Source organism: Stenella coeruleoalba (genome assembly GCF_951394435.1).
Source record: "Stenella coeruleoalba genome assembly, chromosome: 7".
NCBI lineage: Eukaryota > Metazoa > Chordata > Mammalia > Artiodactyla > Delphinidae > Stenella > Stenella coeruleoalba.
In genome coordinates, this window is record NC_137153.1 from 99,328,233 (window position 1) to 99,347,191 (window position 18,959).

Sequence of the window (18,959 nt, forward strand, 5' to 3'; positions counted from 1 at the left end):
TGGACCTAGAGTCTGTCATACAGAGTGAAGTAAGTCAGAAAGAGAAAAACAAATACTGTATGCTAACACATATATATGGAATCTAAGAAGAAAAAAAAGGTCATGAAGAACCTAGGGGTAAGACGGGAATAAAGACACAGACCTACTAGAGAATGGACTTGAGGGTATGGGGAGGGGGAAGGGTAAGCTGTGACAAAGTGAGAGAGTGGCATGGACATATATACACTACCAAACGTAAAATAGATAGCTAGTAGGAAGCAGCCACATAGCACAGGGAGATCAGCTTGGTGCTTTGTGACCACGTAGAGGGGTGGGATAGGGAGGGTGGGAGGGAGGGAGACGCAAGAGGGAGGAGATATGGGGACATATATATATGTATAACTGATTCACTTTGTTATAAAGCAGAAACTAACACACCATTGTAAAGTAGTTATACGCCAATAAAGCTGTTAAAAAAGAAAAATAAAAAGTTGGCAACCTCCCCTCAAAAAACCCCAAAAAACAAAAAATCAAAAAAAATAAAAATAAAAACAGGCTGTTGATTAATGAAACCTGAATGTATTTTGCAGAGACATCACTGCGCATGTGCAACACGGAAACCTGTGTCTCCAGGATGACCCCGGAACCAAGGATCTTCAGTCTACGGAATTCAAAGAATAGAAATGTTGCCACCAGAGCTCTTTACAAAGCAAGAACTCCTTCAGTGAGGAAAATCCAGCTTCCAGCAGCAAGAGTAGCTTGATTACCATACATGGACTGATTCAAGATGAGCCAGTCAGCTTCCAGGTTTGAAATTCTCCTAATTCCTTAAATTTCGCCCTGAACGTTGGATCTGGGAGACAGATTTGAGCTCTGCAGGTCGACCTCGCAGTAAAGCTTTCTTTTCTCAAAAGCCGATGCCAGAGTATTGGCTTCTGTATGCCTTGGGCAGTGAGCTTTCGTTTGGTAACACTAATCTCTGGCACCCAGTAGGTTTCTAATTCCACCACTATGCCTGGCACATAGCAAGTGTTCAATAAATATTTGTTAAATAAATTTTATATAAAATCCCTGCTCAAAAACTTCCAATGGCTTCCTATAAACTTTCAACTTCTGCCTGACTTACATTTTAAGAATCATTCTGTGTAGTTTGGAGCTGAGAGTTTCGAAGAATATCTTTGGGTCTGTGACCCAAACTATGACCCAAGTTTCTTTATTACCTCTAAATACTTAGAGTATCTACTAAGAGTAGGAAGGCTTCCCCACCTCATGTCCTCTTTAGCTTTTCCTTGAACCATTATTATGGTTTCTTATCTGGTCTCCTTGCCTCCTGACTCCCCCTCATTTTAATCATTCATAATCGCTCTCTCCTGACTTCAGGACTAGCCACATAGTTTGAAGGTCCCAGTGCAAGATGAAAAACGCAGGGCCCCTTATTCAAAATTACTTAAACTCTCAACACCTTGGCAGCAGGACATCACACCAAGCACAGGGCCCTTCTGTGCTCGGGGTCCTCGGTGACGGCAGAGTCTGCATATTCATGAAGCTGATCCTGCCTGAGTTCAACCCTTTTAAGGCACGGTTTCAGTCATGGTAAGTCCTTTTTCAAAAACTTTCAGAGGTTCCATGTTGTCTAGAGTTGTAATTATAGGGACTTTTATCAATTTTGATCCCAACGAACCTTCCCAGCTTTATCTCCTAGAATTTCTCTTTATACACCCTATACTTCTTCCAAATGGAACTACTTAATCTTGCCCAGAAGGTATCCCTTCCTACCTCTGTGCCTTATTTGTACTGCTCCCATTACTTAGAAAGACGAGCCTCGTTTCCCATCATCACAAATCCTATGTGAAATCTTTCCTGATCCTTTCATTAAAAAAATTTTTTTTTATTGAAGTATAGTTAATTTGCAATATTGTGTTAAGCTTCAGGTGGGATCCTTTCATCTTTTTTTTTTTTTTTGTGGTACGCGGGCCTCTCACTGTTGGGGCCTCTCCCGTTGCGGAGCACAGGCTCCAGACGCACAGGCTCAGAGGCCATGGCTCACGGGCCAAGTCGCTCTGCGGCATGTGGGATCTTCCCAGACCGGGGCACGAACCCGTGTCCCCTGCATCGGGAGGCGGACTCTCAACCACTGCGCCACCTGGGAAGCCCCCTTTCATTTTTAAGAACTCTTTTCTCCCTCTGAATTTCTAATACCATTTTAGCAGAGTCCTCTTTTGTCCTTTCACTCTTTAATGAGCTCCAAGACTGTCTCTACGCTGTGGAAGGTACAAAGATGAACGCTATTTATTCTACTGATACTACTGTTAGGCTCTTTTATGCTCTCGAGGGCGGGCTTTGCCTAGACTCACCTGTGTCTGGCCTTTTGTAGAGAAGGTGCTCATATACTTGTTGAATAAACCAGTGGTTACCAGTTGACTTTCAAGAAAAAGGCATACGTTCATTTGTCAGGCAAATATTTATTGAGTACCTACTCTATGTTAGACTTTCTTCTAAGAGCAGGTAATACAGGTATGAAAAAGGCAGACTGGTGCCTGCTTGCATGGAGATTATATTTTTATGGGTGGGAGGCAGGGAACAAACAAACCAGAAAAATAATAGCTGTTGCTAAGTGCGTTGGATGTCATTGTGAAAGGGTTGTGACGCATAGCATTTTCATTATCTTTCAGTCCTAAATATTCGCTAACATCCATCAGGGATGATTCTTTGACTCACAGGTAATTTAGAAGAGTGTTTCTAAGCTTCCAAACAGAAAACTTTAACAATTACCTCTTAAGTTTTTTCATTTTTCTGTGGCCAGATCATATACTTTGTATGACACTGACGCTTTGAAATATGACTTGCTTTATGGACTAGGAGATGGTTGGTTTTCACCACTGTTCCATGTGTGCTTGAAGTACATACTATTTTCAGATACACTGTTCTGTGTGTCCAACAGATCAAGCTTATAAATACTCTCATCCAAACCTTCCATATCCATCTGATTTTGTCTGCCTGGTTTATCAATTCCTAACAAAGATGTTAAAAATCTCCCACTTTGGTTTGTGAATTGATTTCTCCTTGTAGTTTTGTCAGTTTCTGCTAGACAGATTTGAAGCTATGTTCCTGGTGCACGACTGTTCTACCTTCCAGGTGATTTGAACCCCTTTTCGTTACGTGGTGATAGTCCTCCTTAGCAGTGCCTTTTATCTTAAAGTCGACTTCATCTTATAATACAGCCAACACCAGCTTCCTTTTGGTTACCATCTGTTTCTTAACTGGAGTTTAGTCAAAAGAATTTTATTAACAGTTTTTTGGAAATATAATCCATATACCATAAAGTTCATCTGAGTTTTGTCGACGTGCATTCGTTCTGGCTGCCTGTGGGCTTGGACTTAACTCTGCCTCTGTGTATCCTCCATTCACCCGGCTTAGTTTTAGGTTTTACTTTCTCTCCCACCTCCTCCTAGACTGACACTGTCCACCCCACTCCATTTTTCTTCTTTCTAGTTTAGTAACACTGTTTCTATCTTCTAGCGGTTATTTTAGGATTTTTAATGTGCATGTTTATCTTAAATGATAATCTTTATCCATCTTACAAATAAATTTAGAATAATTCAATTCCAGGCAGCCTGAGGATGGCCCCGCCTTTCCCCAGTTACCAAGCCTGTCAATTCCGCCTTCAGCTTTGGCTACAGGAGTTGGGTTTTTGTCCAAGAGACTTTGGGGCTGACACAGCAGCCACACAGGTCATTCCCTTCCTGCTCCTGTGAACTCGGGAGAGGAGGAGGGGGCCAGTGAAGACCCAGCCCCTCCCCATGCCACTCACTCCTCACCACTCCCTCGTCCCCCACCCCGGAATTTTCAGGGAGCGTTCTGGCCTCACCAGAGGGGACTGGAGCCCGGATCTGGGTCACCCCTTACCCGGATCTGAAGGCTGTTCTGCACGTGCGGCCTGAGCCCCGAAAAGTCGGTGAGGGCAGCGGGGCAGCGTCCGATTTCCGCTGGGAGCCTGAGCCTGCCGGGGTCGGGGTCGGGCAGTCGGGCCCTCAGGTCAGGCCGGCCGGCTCCAGGTCCTGGGGCAGGATGCGGCCCCTCTTCCGGGTCTTCTCCAGGCGCCGCTCAGCTTCGGCCTCCTTGTTCTCGCGCGAGTTCTGCCGCCACGGGTCCTGCAGTTGTTGCGTCTCGTCCGCCACACGCGCAGTGCGCTTCTCCCACGCGCGCTGGCGCTGCGCCCCTCTCTTCTTGCGCTTCTGGGCCTCCTGCAGCAGGTGCTCGTCGTCGCGGATCTTCACGCCCTCGGCCTTGTCCAGCAGGTTCGCACACTGCATCTTTGCCTCGAGCTCCTGGGCCTGGCCCGCGTCCGCGGCCCGCAGCTCCTCCAGCCGGGCCCGCCGCGCCCGCAGGCGCTTCAGCTGCTGCCTAGGTCCTGCCTGTTAGCGGCGTCAGGTTGCCCTTCCCCTTCTGCCTCTTCTCCTTCCTGCGCTGAGCCTTGCGGGACGGCTTCTCTTCGGTTACCTCCACCTTGTTGAAGAGCAGCCCCGGCCGGCCCTGTGCCTCCTTGAGGGCCGCCTCAGGGCAGCTCAGCGTGCTCCGCGCCCTCGGCGGCCTCGGGCGCCTTCCGCTTTGCCCTCAGCTCCTTCTGCTGCTGCTTCTCCTTCCGGTCGCGCACCTGCTTCCTCCACTTCCTCCGACGTCTTTTCTCTAAAACGGCGGGAGACAGCTCCTTGGCGTCGCCCTGGCCCCGCGCCTCCGGTATCTTTTCAGGCAGGCGCTGCCGCAGGACGTCCAAGGCAGGTAAAGAGGCTCTTTGTCCAGGCCGTGCGCAGGGGCCCGGGTGGAGCTGGAGGCCTCCTCCTCCTTGGCTGTCACCGGCTTCCTGACCTGAGACTCTCCGCAGGGGCCCGGGCCTTGGCCTCGGCAGCCTTCTCCTCCCGTTCCTGGGATTTCTTCAGTGCTTTCTTCCTCTCCTTTTTTAGGAGCCCAGCAGCTTCGAAGACTCGAGTTTTGCCAGCCGACTTGCGCTTCTGCGGCTCGGTTCTGGGCTGGGAGCAGATCTTCTTGGCCAGGCTCTGCAGGTAAGCATACTTCGTGAGCAGAGGAGCCATGGCTGGAGGCTCGGCGGTCGGGCGGGGCTCGCTTGGGGTCCTACTCGGGGGAGGAGGGCCGGGGTTCAGCATCCCGGCGGCACCCGGCAGTCCCCGGCCCGCGCTACCCTCACCTACCCGGCTGCGCTCACCAGAAACACTCCATGGATTAGGGTGGTAGTGACTTGATCACCTGGGCGGTTGTTGGTGCCGTTCTTGAGGACGGAAGAGATTAGGGGAGGTGTTAAGTTCGGAGAGCTGTTGCAGGGAAATTCTGCCAAGTGGAACGGGAAAGTCTGCATAGGCTTTGGTATGGTACCCAGTAAAGGATTAACCTTTCCCCCAGAGAGGCCTGGCCTTTGCCCTTGGCTTCTGGGAGGTAACCTCTAAGATCTTGGAATGTCCTGCCTGATTTGTTTAACCTGGGGACCTTGGGCCATGCCAGCTAGTCTATGCTAGCAGTGTGATTTATAGTAGGAATCCTTGGGTCATGAGGCGTGAACTTGACCTCTGGAGACTAAGGTTGTCCACATGGGCAGTCAGCCATATCTATGTGACTGAGCCCCAATAAAACCTCTAGACACCAAGGTTCACGTGAGCGTGTCTGGATGGCAGTAGCTCATGCATATTGTCACACATTGCACCTGTGAGAAATAAACAGTGTCTGCATAACTCCACTAGAGTCCCGTGCTAGAGGTCCCATGCTTGGGACTCTCCTGGACCCTTCTCTGTGTACGTCTTCCCTTAGCTGCTTTTAATCTGTGTCCCTGTGCTGTCATAAACTGTAACTGTGAGTACAGCAGCTTCCAGTGGGTTTTGTGAGTCCTTCTAGCAAATTATCAAACTCGAGGGTGATCTTGGGGGCTCTCTAACTTGCAGTTGATAACAGAGGTAAAGATGGCCTTGTAGACCCCTGAACTTTGCATTGAGGGTATATACAAATTCAACAAAGAGAAGCCCTATGTGACTCAGGTCTTATACTCTATTGGTCAGCTGAGTCCAGGGAGACCTGAAGAGTAAAAAGAGAATAAAGAACCTGTTGTCTCTTGACCAGTGTCTCAGAGGATTTCTCTTTTCCTTTATGCCAGTGTCACATTAAGAACCATCTACACTCTTCTGGTCAGAGAGCTGCCTATAAGTGTAACCTGGAAAGACAGCAAAGAAAGGCAGTGCCTTTAGTCATTGTGCATGATGAAATCTGTGGGAAGAAGTAACACTCCTGATATGTCAACCACAAGTATGGTTTTCATCTAATTGAATCCATTCATCACTACATTAAAAAAGAAGCTGATGCAATTGAAAAGTGAGTTCAGTTAGTCCATCCTCCCACAAAAACAGTCGCGCGCACACACACGTGTGCGTGTGTCTGTGTTGATGTGAATCTCATCTTAAAGAAAATATAAATTCTGGCTTCAGGCAAATGAAGGTTTATTTCATATGGCAGCCTCCTTGCATACTGCTGATGGTTACAGCATGTGGAATTACTTACAACTAAAGCCTTTGATTGAAAATGTGGACGTAGCACTCAATTTATCATCCTCTTCTCTGAGATTTAAAAGCTCTTTAGAACACAAGCTAATACCAGTTTCTGTTTTAACAAATCAGTATCTTTTCATGGGCTAAATGACTTTCCCATTCGGCACCTCTCAGAGCACGCCCCTCCCCCCACCCCCTACCTCCCTGGCTGCAGAGGTTGTCACATATGTGCTGGATACAGGCAGCTTGGAAGAGTGTGTCTTATTTCACAGACTCCAGCAAGGCAAGGGCAGCAAGAGTAATTGTTCAGAACTGTGAAAACCAGACACTCTTTCCTCGGTATTTCAGCTTGGGTCAGGATTGCATTAGTTATCTATTGCTGTGTAACAAATTACCCCAAATTTAGTGGCTTAAAATGATATACATTTATTAACTCACAGTTTCTGTGGTCAAGAGTTTGGCATAGCTTAGCTGATTCCTTTGTTTTAGGGTTCCTTGCAAGACTGAAATAAAGTTGCCAGCTGAAGCTGCGGTCTCATATGAAAGCTCAGCTGGGAAGGATCCACTTCTAAGCTCATCCAGGTTGCTGGCAGAATTCAGTTCCCAGAGGACTGTTTGACTGAGGGTTGCAGGTCCTTCCTAGCTATTGGCTGGAGATTTCTCTCCAATCTTTGCCATGTGGACCTCTCCACCGTGGCCACTTTTTTCATCAAAGTATGCAAGCAGAGAAAGCAATATGGAAAATCTAGCAAGACAGAGATTATAACATAATTATGGAGGTGACATCCCATCACTTCTGCTGTATTCTGTTGGCCTTCTCACTCTCAAGGGGAGGGGATTACACAGAGTGTGAATACCAGGAGGTGAACACTGGGAACTATCATAGTGTCAGTCCACCAGCAGGACAGGGTCCCTGGTTGAGCGAGTCACAGTAATATCCTCTTATAGAGAATGTGCTGCAGTGTTCCTGAGTTTCAAAAATTTTTGTGGATAGGTTCAGCAGGCGAATTGTATCTTTGAAGAAACTGTGATGTCTTGGTGGCAAATTTATGTCTTTCTTCTGGCTAATTTTCTCATTTTTCCCATGAAATGTTGTTGTCCATTCTCTCTAAAGAATCTGTTTTCTTTCATTTCTCCTTTTATTATAACCTAATAAATGCCTGGTCAAATTAGAACCTGGAAAGAGCTCAGGGTCCTTGAGGCTGGGCAGAATAGCCTAGAACTTAGCAGGTGGGCAGTAATGTGTTGGCTCAAGGCAGCTTTCTGACCTTGGCTTTTCTCAGTTTTACTATTTCTCTTTTATGTTTATGAGGCTCTGAATCAGGCACCCACACAGCTCCAGAGCTGCTTCCTAGCAGTGTCTTCATGACAAAGCATTTCCAGGGAATTCCATGCTTTACTCTCTGGAGTTTTAAAGCCTATTGAATCGGTTCCCACCAGTGTTCCTTGTAGACATTAGTAAAAGTTACAGATGACATTCTGACTGTAGACCAATATGAAGCACCCACGTGTCTTTTTCAAGTGGGCAATAATCTCAGGGATTAGGAAATTGTTGTTGCTGTTGTTGTTTTCGGTCACCAAAAAGTATGAAACAAATTCATCCAGTCACTCATTCACATGTTGACCTATACTCATTCGAGAACTGTCATTGACTGTTGGTATTGAGAATGACAAGATGCAAAAGGCAGTCACTACCTTTATTAATCCTCGCTCTTCTTTCCCTTCTTGGCTTTCTTCTTAGCATCCGCAAAGGTGTTTGCATGCTGCTCTAGCCTCTCCTAGAGACAGAAAATGTTTTATCTCCAATGCTTATTAGGGTCCCAGCAGACTCAGAACTACTATTTCCTAGGTCTGAACACAAAGAGTCAAGGGCAATTCTTAGGCCCAATTAAATCAGCAGCTCCTTCTTCATGTTCTTCTGGGGACCCAGGGGCTATTCAGAGCCTGCCTGCATAGAGCTGGACCCAAGAGTATGCAAGCTTCCTGTTTTCGTAACATGCTTGGGGGTGGTGGACAGAAAAGGGGAGGAGGTGGGGGGATGCTAGGTATCTGAAGTCTAGAGAAGATGATTAGAGTCTTTTAAAAGATGAGATCAGCAAATCTCTGAGCCTGTGGTGAGGCCTAGGGGTAGTTTTCAAACAAGTTAGTGTATGCTAGAATTACCTGCGGAAATTTTTTTGGATACAAATTCTATTTGCAGATATTTTGATCCCGGAGAGGTCAAAACGTGGCCTAGGAATCTGCATTTACACTTAGCATTCCTCACATTACAGATGCTGAAGGTCTAAAAAGCACCGTTTAGAAACAGTGAGACTTTAGCAAAATAGGTAGATCACATGTAAACCATAAGAAGAAAAATGCAGAGAATGAATTTACTATTTGTTTTTCCCTTCATAGATTTCAGATATATAATCACGAACACAATACCACCTACTTGTTATTTTTGACCAGAGGTGGAATGGTTGCAATGCTTATTAAATGAGGGAAAACTGAAAGCTGTAATTAAACCAACTGGCTACTTAATTTGGTCATTCATCTCCTCCATCGAAGGAGCATTCATTCATTTCCTTTCTTTTCTTTGATTCAAGAACATAGTCACCTATGCTTTATGAATGAAAGTCAGCAGCCTTTCATAGCTAGACAAAGCCAGCTTGGGACAACCAGACAATGTCTCCTCTATATTTATGCCTTTAAATCACACCCTGAGTAGCCACTGTTGTTCTCTCTTGAGGAAAACAAACCGAAGTTTGGAATTACAGAGACTCAGAGGGGGAAGTCTATGATCTGCTTAGGAAAAAAGAGCAAGATACAAGATAAGAATATAATATAATTACTATAATATAACATCCATCTATATGTACATAGATATGTAATATTTTTATGATGCAAAATTTTAATGATTTTTATGAAATACTGTGCTGCAATATTTTTATGAGGAAAAAGAGGTGACGATAGACTCTACCCTGTTAATATTTTTTCCCCCTTTGGGGAATTGGAGATGAGATTGGTGTGGGAAATTATGAACTTAATTTTTTATATCGGTGTAGTATTCTGCCTGTTAACAGTGAACCTATAATTTTTTGGTATAAAAATTAAAGAATATTACAGTATGTAATAAGTGCAAGGAAATTCCAGCTTTCAGGACCAGAGGCTCTGGTATTTTAAAGTTAAAGGAAGAGGCTAGGTATGGAGGTAGATGGACTCCAACTGGCCTCCCATCAAATGCCTGTGCTCAATGTCTTTTAGATTAGATTTGCTAATGATTTGAGATGATGGACTGTTTGCTTTCTTCTTTCCTCAATGTGTGCATGCTATAAGGGGTTTCACTCTTACCAAGAGGCCAAGTGGGTATCAACATACAAACATAAAACACCCACCAAATGAGTAAGAAGATGGCAGGATTTCTGAGAAGACATCCCATGTGCCCAGATTTTGGAGTTGAGATTTTTGTTTGTTACCGAAAGTGACCAACTGCTTACTCCTTAAGAGTGACCAGCAAAACTCCTGGGGCCTGCCCAAGTTTTGAGGCAGAGGTAGGGAAACCATTCATTCATTCATTCATTCACTAAATAAATTTTTAAAGGTGAGTAGAGGGCCAAAAAAAGTTGGATATTGATTTCATCTGCTAGTAGCGCTCGGTCAACAGCTGGTTATTTTAGCTATTATAATTGAAAATCGGTAAAATTCAATTTATAATTTAAGAAATTACCAAAAGCACAAAAGGATAAATATTATGTGATTCCACTTATATGAGGTACCTCGAGTAGTCAAATTCATAGACAGAAAATAGGATGCTTGTTGCCAAGGGCTGGGGGAGGAGAAAGGGAAGTTAGTGTTTAATGGGTATGGAGTTTCAGTTGGGGAGGATAAAAAAGTTCTGGAGATAGATAGTTGCACAGCAATGTGAATGTGCTTAATGCCACAGAACTGTACACTTGAGAATGGCTAAAATGGTAAATTTTATGTTATGTATGTTTTGCCACAATTAAAAAAGATAGAAAATGCAAGATACTTCCAGAAACCTCTTCAAAGTGCAGCTTTCTTGGATCTTATTACCCTTGCAGTGTGGACCTAATTCTTACAGTTCAACGGGAAAGTACTGAGGTGACCAACTGTCCCACTGTGCCTGGAACTGAGGGGCTTCTCTGGATACAGGACTTTCAGTGCTAAATCAGAAAGTCCCAGGAAACCCAGAGCAAGTTGGTCACTTGAACAGTAGCCACCACAAGCACACCTTGTGTGCTTGGAAGAAAAACAACAGGATGGCAAGATTGTTAACAGTGGAGAACAAGGCGAAGTAGTGGGTGGTGAGGCAGAGTCTTGATGGGGGAAAGCAAGACCAATCAAGGCTTCCTGCACCTACAGTAGTAGAGATGCTTTTTTTTTCTTCAATTTCATTTGAAATCTGAATTGCTTTGACTTCTTTTAATTTACCTTTTCGATTATCAGTGAACAATTTGAGTAAGAAAATGGTGCAGACCTAAAGTTGTGGGTGCTGGCAAAGGATATGCTGCAGGATATAATGCAGAGACTGCCTGTTTTGTATGTGTCCAAGTTAACCCCCCAGGTCTTCTGCAGAATAAACAACTGAAATGGCTTCCTTTGATGACCCATTTGGCTGCCTGAGGGCAAAAATCACCTGACAGGCCTTTTTGCTGGCTGCCGGCAGATCAGCGTTTTACCACCGAAGCAAGAAATCAAAGTGGCTTGGTTTTTTTGTCTCCTCTAGTTCTCTTTCTCATATTTAAGTCATTTTATTTTGTATTATTTTATTTTATTTTTAGAGGAAATTAATGTATTGTTTTCCCTTGTGCATAATTAAATAGTATGCTAATAATGTTACCATATGTCTTTGAGTTATTCTTTGACTCTTATTCTGAAGGCTCCACTGTGAATGTGTAGATTAAAGCGAACCTGGATCTTTTCTGGTCCTGGACCCCTTGGGTCCTTGGCTCATCTTCTCTTGGCTCCTGTCATAATGCTTATGTGGCGATTGGGTTCTCTGGCTCTCACACACTAAACTGATTCTTGGTCACATTTGTTTCTGCTTCTGGTTCTTGCTCTAGTTGAACAGGGTGGGTTGAATCTACCCTGGTGACAACAGCGGTGGCATCTGGGTTTTAATTCTGTGGCCTGGCCATTGAGTGATTTCTGTCAAGTGGCAGTTGATAAGAATCTGTAATCTGATTTCTATGACCTTTTTTTGGTTGTATGCCTGAGGATTCTGATTGTTCCTGGCACTTGAATGCAAGTTTGAAAAGTTTTTGGTGTTTTTCTTCCTAGATTCTCTCTGTTTATGTATTTCGGTTTGTGTCAATTTGGCTTCCTCTGACCGTCAAGCTCAGAGCCTTTTTACTTCTTTCAGAATTCTGGTAATTTTTCATGTGCATTTATTGTGGTCCCAATTGTGCCAAAATCTGCTAAGTTAAAATTCCTGCACCAAAATTAAAAGGAAGCTGAATCCTTAGTATTCAACCGTCTGCTTTTGTTTTTCTTAACAATTGAATAATGCCAAGATTACTTTCTTCAGGATTTATAAAATAAGGCAAAAGAAAGGAGATTATCACTATTGTTAAAAAAAAGAAAAGAAAAAATAATGGACCTAGAAAAAAAAGAGAAAGACTATTTTGGTAAATTCAGAGGGAAAAATCACAAAATTACACAGATTTTCAACACTGTGTTTCCCAAGAAGAACAAATGGTGATTAATTACACGTTTTTATTCTTCAGCTGATCAATATCCTTAATACATATTAGTGCCTATATTTTTACCTTAAATTCTTAAACTCCTCTACCTTGTATAAGAGTTGATAAAAATTCCCAGTTTATAAATATGAAATAGTTTTTGAGCAAATAGAGATACTTTGTCTACCTCTAGAGAGAGTTGACAAGTTAGATTATAAGATCTCAAAATCATAGGTTTTGCTCCATCAGGAGCAAATACCTTTTCTGGTTAACTTCTATAAAAATTTCAATATATTAAGTGCTTGTATAAATTTAAAATAAGAGAAACTAAAAATTCGAAATATGATTTAAATATGTTGACTATATAAGAAATTTTTTCTGCTAAAGCTGTAACCTAGGAAAAAAAAGGCTTAAGTGTGAGTTTCATTTACAGCCTTGGATACTAGATTAGAAAGTCAAATGGAAAAATTTGCTTTAAAACATGTTGGAGGGCTTCCCTGGTGGCGCAGTGGTTGAGGGTCCGCCTGCCGATGCAGGGGACACAGGTTCGTGTCCCGGTCCGGGAAGATCCCACATGCCATGAAGCGGCTGGGCCCGTGAGCCATGGCCGCTGAGCCTGCGCGTCCGGAGCCTGTGCTCCGCAACAGGAGAGGCCACAACAGTGAGAGGCCCGCGTACAGCAAAAAAAAAAAAACATGTTGGAGATTTTAACATATCATAATGTAAAGATATGGAAAACAGCTTTTTGAAATATTCATAATCAAGATGACTCTGAAAATTAAACTGACTTAATAAATTAGTTTAAAAACAACTTTATCTCTTCCCTCTATGCCAGTCATGGATAGATTTTTTTCATGGAAAGCCTAATTAATTTGAATTTCCTAAATTCTCTCTTAGTTCAGCTAGTTAGATTACCTAAAATCACTTTGTTTAAGATTACAAAATCAAGGGAACTATACTCAATATCTTGTAATAACCTATATAGAAGAGAATGTAAAAAAATTTTATATATATATATATATATAAATGAATCACTCTACTGCACACCTGAAACTAACACAATATTGTAAATCAACTATATATTTCAGTAAAAATTTTAAAAAAGATTACAAAATCACAAAATTGTGTCTTCAACTGAATTAAATTATAAAAGGTAATTTCTTTATCCAAAGAGACTTGTGGACAAAAATAGCTATATAGTTCTTGCTTTTCTGCTTCACGTTTTCTGTGTCTAGAGAAAAAACTTGATTGCTCTGGTTAAAGACAGCAATTACTAAAAATTCTGAGATTATACTGGTATAATTATTAAAAAATATATGTACACAAGATAATGGATATATTTTGTCTGTTTATCAAGGGAATTGTTACAGTTTAGTAACATCACAAACTTTATATATTTTATGCATAGTCGTATATATTTAACAGATGAAACAATCATAAACTCACAAAAAAGTTGGAAATACTGCCAAAACCTCTTATTTCCTGAGCTATTTGAGAGTAATTTGCAAACCCGATGTCCTATCACTGTCTAATGTGTATGATATTTCCTACAAGGCCATTCTTCCATAAAACCACAATACAACTATCAAAATTGGGAAATTAACTTTGATATGTTATTACTGTACAATCCTCAGACCACACTCAAGCTTTCTAATAATATCCTGTGTAGGAAAAAGACCCAGTTCGGAATCAAGAGTTGCATTTGGTTGTCACGTCTCTTTTGTCTGGAACAGTTCCTCACACTTCCCTTGACTTTCATGACCTTGACACCTTGGAAGATTATAGGTCATTTATTTCATAGAGTGTCCCTCAATCTGAATTGGCCTGATGCTTCCTTATGACTAACACAGGTTATGCATCTTTGGCAGGAATAGCACAGAAGTGATGCTTACTTTTCTCACAGCATCCTATCAGGTGGAGAAGGGTGTCATTTGGTCCCATTACTGGGGATGTTTACTTTGATCACTTGGTTGAAGTGGTGTCTTTAAGGCTTCTCCTCTATAAAGTTCTCTTCTCAATAGCCCATTTATCATTCAACTAAGCTGCTTTCTCTCTCTTGCCCTCCCTCTTTCCTTTCCACGACTATTGACTCATGGATTTCTCTTTCATTCAGTGGGTTATAATCTGTTTCTATCATTATTTCTATTGCCCCCAACGTGGCCCCTGAGACCAAATCAGTTCAGGTTGGTGCCTGGGTCCTTTCAATATGTTCCATAGTTCTTTGAGTACTACTTTGCTTTCTGCCATAAGTTGTTTCAGGCTCATGTTGTACTTTTCCAGTCCCAGTTTTAGAACAAGACATTTCTCCAAGAAGCACTGGTCCTTATAGTGGAGAATGATATCTAGAAACCCAGACCTGAGGACTAGATGTCCTCATTTCTATTGGGGTGTCACTGTTCCCACGCAGTGGGTGGAGGCAGGGAATATATGTTTGTGTGTATGTATTACATGTGCACACATTTGTATCTGTATTTATCTCTACATATAACTCTATGTAAATTGAAAACCATGAGGTAGCACCAATACCTCTAATTTCAGTCCAACACCACAGATTTTATTCTGTTTTTTTTCCTTTCTATATTTATTACTTCATTCTCTGATACTGAGAAACCTATTATCCATATGTATCTCCTTATTTGTTCAATCTTCCTATAAGTGACCAATCTCCGGTCTGTGCCACCATCTTCATTTTTGACCTGCCTTGTATTCAACCCTGATGGTAATCCTAATATGGTATTACTTGATAAAGCCTCATATATTGAAAACAACCAAGGTGTAGCTTGTTCTGATATATCAATACTATAATTTTAAAATATTTTATTATATATATAGTTAACTGTAGCTCATTCTATTCAGGCAGCCACCTATTAGAAGCTCGAGAATTAGCATCTCTGCCAATAGTGGATATGTCTTCAGGGTTGGTTGAGATTTTTTTGAAGTATAGTTGATTTACAATATTGTGTTAGTTTCAAGTGTACAGCAGAGTGATTCAGTTATATATACATAAATTTTTTCAGATTATTTTCCATAGTAGGTTATTACAAGATATTGAATATTGTTCCCTGTGCCATATAGTAAATCCTTGTTGCTTCTCTATTTTATACATAGTGGTATATATCTGTTAATCCTATACTCCTAATTTATCCCTTGTACCTTTCCCCTTTGGTAACCATAAGTTTCTTTTCTGTGTCTGTGTGTCTCTTTCTGTTTTTTTTTTGCGGTACGTGGGCCTCTCACTGTTGTGGCCTCTCCCGTTGCGGAGCACAGGCTCCGGACGCACAGGCTCAGCGGCCATGGCTTACGGGCCCAGCCGCTCCGCGGCATGTGGGATCTTCCCGGACCAGGGCACGAACCTGTGTCCCCCGCATCGGCAGGCGGACTTTCAACCACTGCGCCACCAGGGAAGCCCTTTCTTTTTTTTTTTTTTTTTTTTTGTCTTTGTTTTGTAAGTAGATTCATTTGTATTTTTTTTTTTTAGATTCCACATATAAGTTATATGGTATAATATTTGTCTTTCTTTTTCTGACTTACTTCCCTTGGAATGATGTTCTCTAGGTCCATCCATGTTGCTGCAAATGGCAAGATTTCTTTCTTTTTTTGTGGCTAATATTCCATTGTATGTATCAATATATACCACATCTTCTTTATTGGTTGAGATTTTGATATGGTATCAAAATAAAAGAACAAAAAAGGTGATGACTTATTAGAGGCACTTCAACAACTGAAGAAAACCTTAGTAATTAAGATTAAAGTCAAAACTAAAGAAAATGCTCCAAATATGTGATATGCCAACAAGTAACCATTGTCCCTATGGGCTCCAGGATTCTGGCAAGGCAGAATGGGTTATGGGTGTGTTAAAACCCAAAACTGTCCAAATTTTCAGAAGCGCTTACTTTAATAAATTAATTTATTTTTGGCTGCTTTGTTTGGGTCTTCGTTGCTGCACGTGGGCTTTTCTGTAGTTGCAGCTAGCAGGGGCTACTCTTCGTTGCGGTGCGCGGGCTTCTCATTGTGGTGGCTTCTCTCATTGCGGAGCACAGGCTCTAGGTGTACGGCCTTCAGTAGTTGTGGCACGTGGGCTCAGTAGTTGTGGCTCGCAGGCTCTAGAGCGCAGGCTCAATAGTTGTGGCGCACGGGCTTAGTTGCTCCACGGCATGTGGGATCTTCCCGGACCAGGGCTTGAACCCGTGTCCCCTGCATTGGCAGGTGGATTCCTAACCACTGCGCCACCAGGGAAGCCCCAGAAGCGCTTACTCTTTACACTTAACTCTAATAATAGCAACACAGTCCACACCTGAAAACTCCTCCTGTGGTCTCACCATGTGAAATGTTTACAGGAGGACCCCTGAGACTTGCTTGTCCCTCCATCTAACCATCTCTACTTCCTTGTACTCAGATCCAGCCACTTATAAGATTACACATTTTTTCTTGGGTTTCTTGGTATCTTCACCCTGCCACTCCTCAAGTTTGCTGGTTCTGACCTCAGATTGCCCCCGAGTCTGTGTCCTCCCCTCACCCCTCTTAAGATTGGCAGTCTGCACTTGGTTTGGTGCTTGACCTGGCTCCTGCGGGGCTGATGGGGGCACAGACCTCTTTTCGTTTTCATAAGGAAATTGAAAGACACATGGCACAGAAGCAAGACATAGTCTAGAACACTTTTGCTTTGTAGCACAGGAAGTCCAAGCCCAGAAGTAGTCTAAAAAGCATTGATTGTTAGCATTTTATTTGGATGGGAGAATCCTGTGATTTGCACAATGTTGTATTTGATCTGGTCCATCTGTTCCTTTATACTGGAACTTTAATATTCATTCAAAAATCAGTATTATTTGAAAGACTACCCCGGTACCCAAATATTTTTCCCAAGACCAGTCACAGTGTCTGAAATCCGAGCATCAGAGATTCATTTGATGAGGAAAGGAACTTTAAAATATTTTTTGTCCTTAAGTGCCCTCCATGGAAATAGGAATCTCTGTGGGAGGATTGTGAGGCTGGGAAAGGTTCTGAGGTTCTTGAGATCAATTTCACTTTTTAGATCCATCCTCTCTATTTTTGTTTTAACTTAAACACTTTCTAATGTTTTGGTTTTGGAGAGCTGTGGAAATGATGCTTATGAATATGGAAGATTAAAAGGGAGGAAGTTATTTGTGTTGTTGGAGACAAACACACTTAGCTCAAGTTCTTTGTAAGTTGCTTAAGATGCTGGCACAGAGGGCTGTAGGTCAAGTTGAACAGAATGCCCAGGGGAAACGTTACCTGTAACATTAACTGGAACCATGAGTCAAGGCAGGGATCCTGGAGAACAGGGGAGTAGGTCAAAGAGGCCTCAAGGACAACTTGGGAGGCAGAAATACCACCCTAGGCAGAGGGTCTGACAGTTGGGACATATGGGCCTCTGGCTGCCGTCTTGTCCGTCAGAGGTACATACAGTCCAAAGAGAGTGGGCTTCGAGCCAGTCATCTCCGTGGAAGGAGTGGGGGATGGCGGTGGGTGGGATATTCAAGGACTGCTGCTGCTCCTGAGTTTGGTAAGAAGTATTCTTACTCCCCTCCTGTCACTTACCTGCATTAAGTGGCTTGTTCTGACTTATCCTGAAACCCATAACTCCCTCAAGAAAACTTGTGTATGCCCTGACCTCTCCTCCTTCATGTCAACCAACATCTTTCACAGAAGTCCAGAGGCCGCCTCTGCTGCCCATTGATCACTAGATAGCCATGTAGCCAAGTGTGTGACTCTACAGGGAAACTGTGAAATATCCATGTGGTTTGTGAAATTCAGACTCATCGCAGCTGATCCCTTAAACCAGGGCTTGGAAAGGGCCAAATATGGCCCTCTGAGCCATAGGATTATTTAAAAATTTTTAGTAGTCATTCACCACTTTCTTGGGGGAGATTTTATACAAAAATAAAGGTTTTGTGTTTGTTTCCCTTGAGAAAATTGAGAAGTTCTAGGCACACCAGACCTATATTTGTACATGGTCGTAGCTGGCTGGGGCTGAGTAGAGGGTACCACTTCCACATGGAGTATGGTCCCCACGGTCGGTCATAGTCCCCACGGTTCCCTATTGTCCCTCTACCCGGCCCTCTTTACTCATTTAAAATACATGCCTGGTCTTTTGTGAGCTGAGTTGACAAACTCACCTGAAACTATCCTTGGCTAGCATCTTAGATAAAATGGCACAGAAGATAGAAAAGGAGTGGGGAGGGCTGTAAAAAAAAAAAAGATTACCCTATTTCAAATGGTTAACTGAGACACTATCTCCCTGGAGGCCACAAATCTTAGCCTGACCCAGACTTGGACCTTCTCACTGACTCAGGTTCGCTGCCCAGGTCGGCATTTCATTGGTGTCATACTCATTGGGCAAACATTGGAGATGTAAGTGGAAGCATTCTCTCTTACTCATTAGAAAGAGGCCAGGGTGTACTTCCATTTTTCCTAAACAGTCTGAGAGGTGCAGGACCAAGAATAGTAGGTCTGGGAAGCAAGAAGGGAAACTGCTGTGGTCTCATACTTTTCCTCAGCTTCTGCTCCCCAAATCTGTGCCCCCAGGGACTGCTCACACATCCAGCGTGGCTGGGAGAGAGACAGCCAGAAGAGTGTGGAGGTGCCACTGCACTGTCTCTTTCCTGAGCTTTGGACCTCAACCCAGCAGTACCCCCTGCTAATTTCATGGTGCAGTATGTTTGTAGGGGTAGAGGGGAAAAAAGTGGATATGGAAGAATGTGGATTCTGGAAATCCGAGAAAGTAAAACAA

General features: G+C 42.9%; 1 protein-coding gene across 13 annotated transcripts in view; it reads left to right on the forward strand.

Moving 5' to 3' along the window:
- PALM2AKAP2 (PALM2 and AKAP2 fusion) overlaps positions 1–18,959 on the forward strand; it is a 619,204-nt gene that overhangs the window by 82,555 nt on the left and 517,690 nt on the right. For 3 of the 13 annotated variants that reach the window (XM_079926224.1, XM_079926225.1, XM_079926226.1), the window contains 2 exons: positions 570–786; positions 4,941–5,039. In XM_079926224.1, the coding sequence (XP_079782350.1) occupies positions 767–786; positions 4,941–5,039 (119 nt within the window). In that variant the 5' untranslated portion in view covers positions 570–766. The other 10 variants (XM_079926228.1, XM_079926230.1, XM_079926221.1 and 7 more) reach the window with 7 other exon arrangements.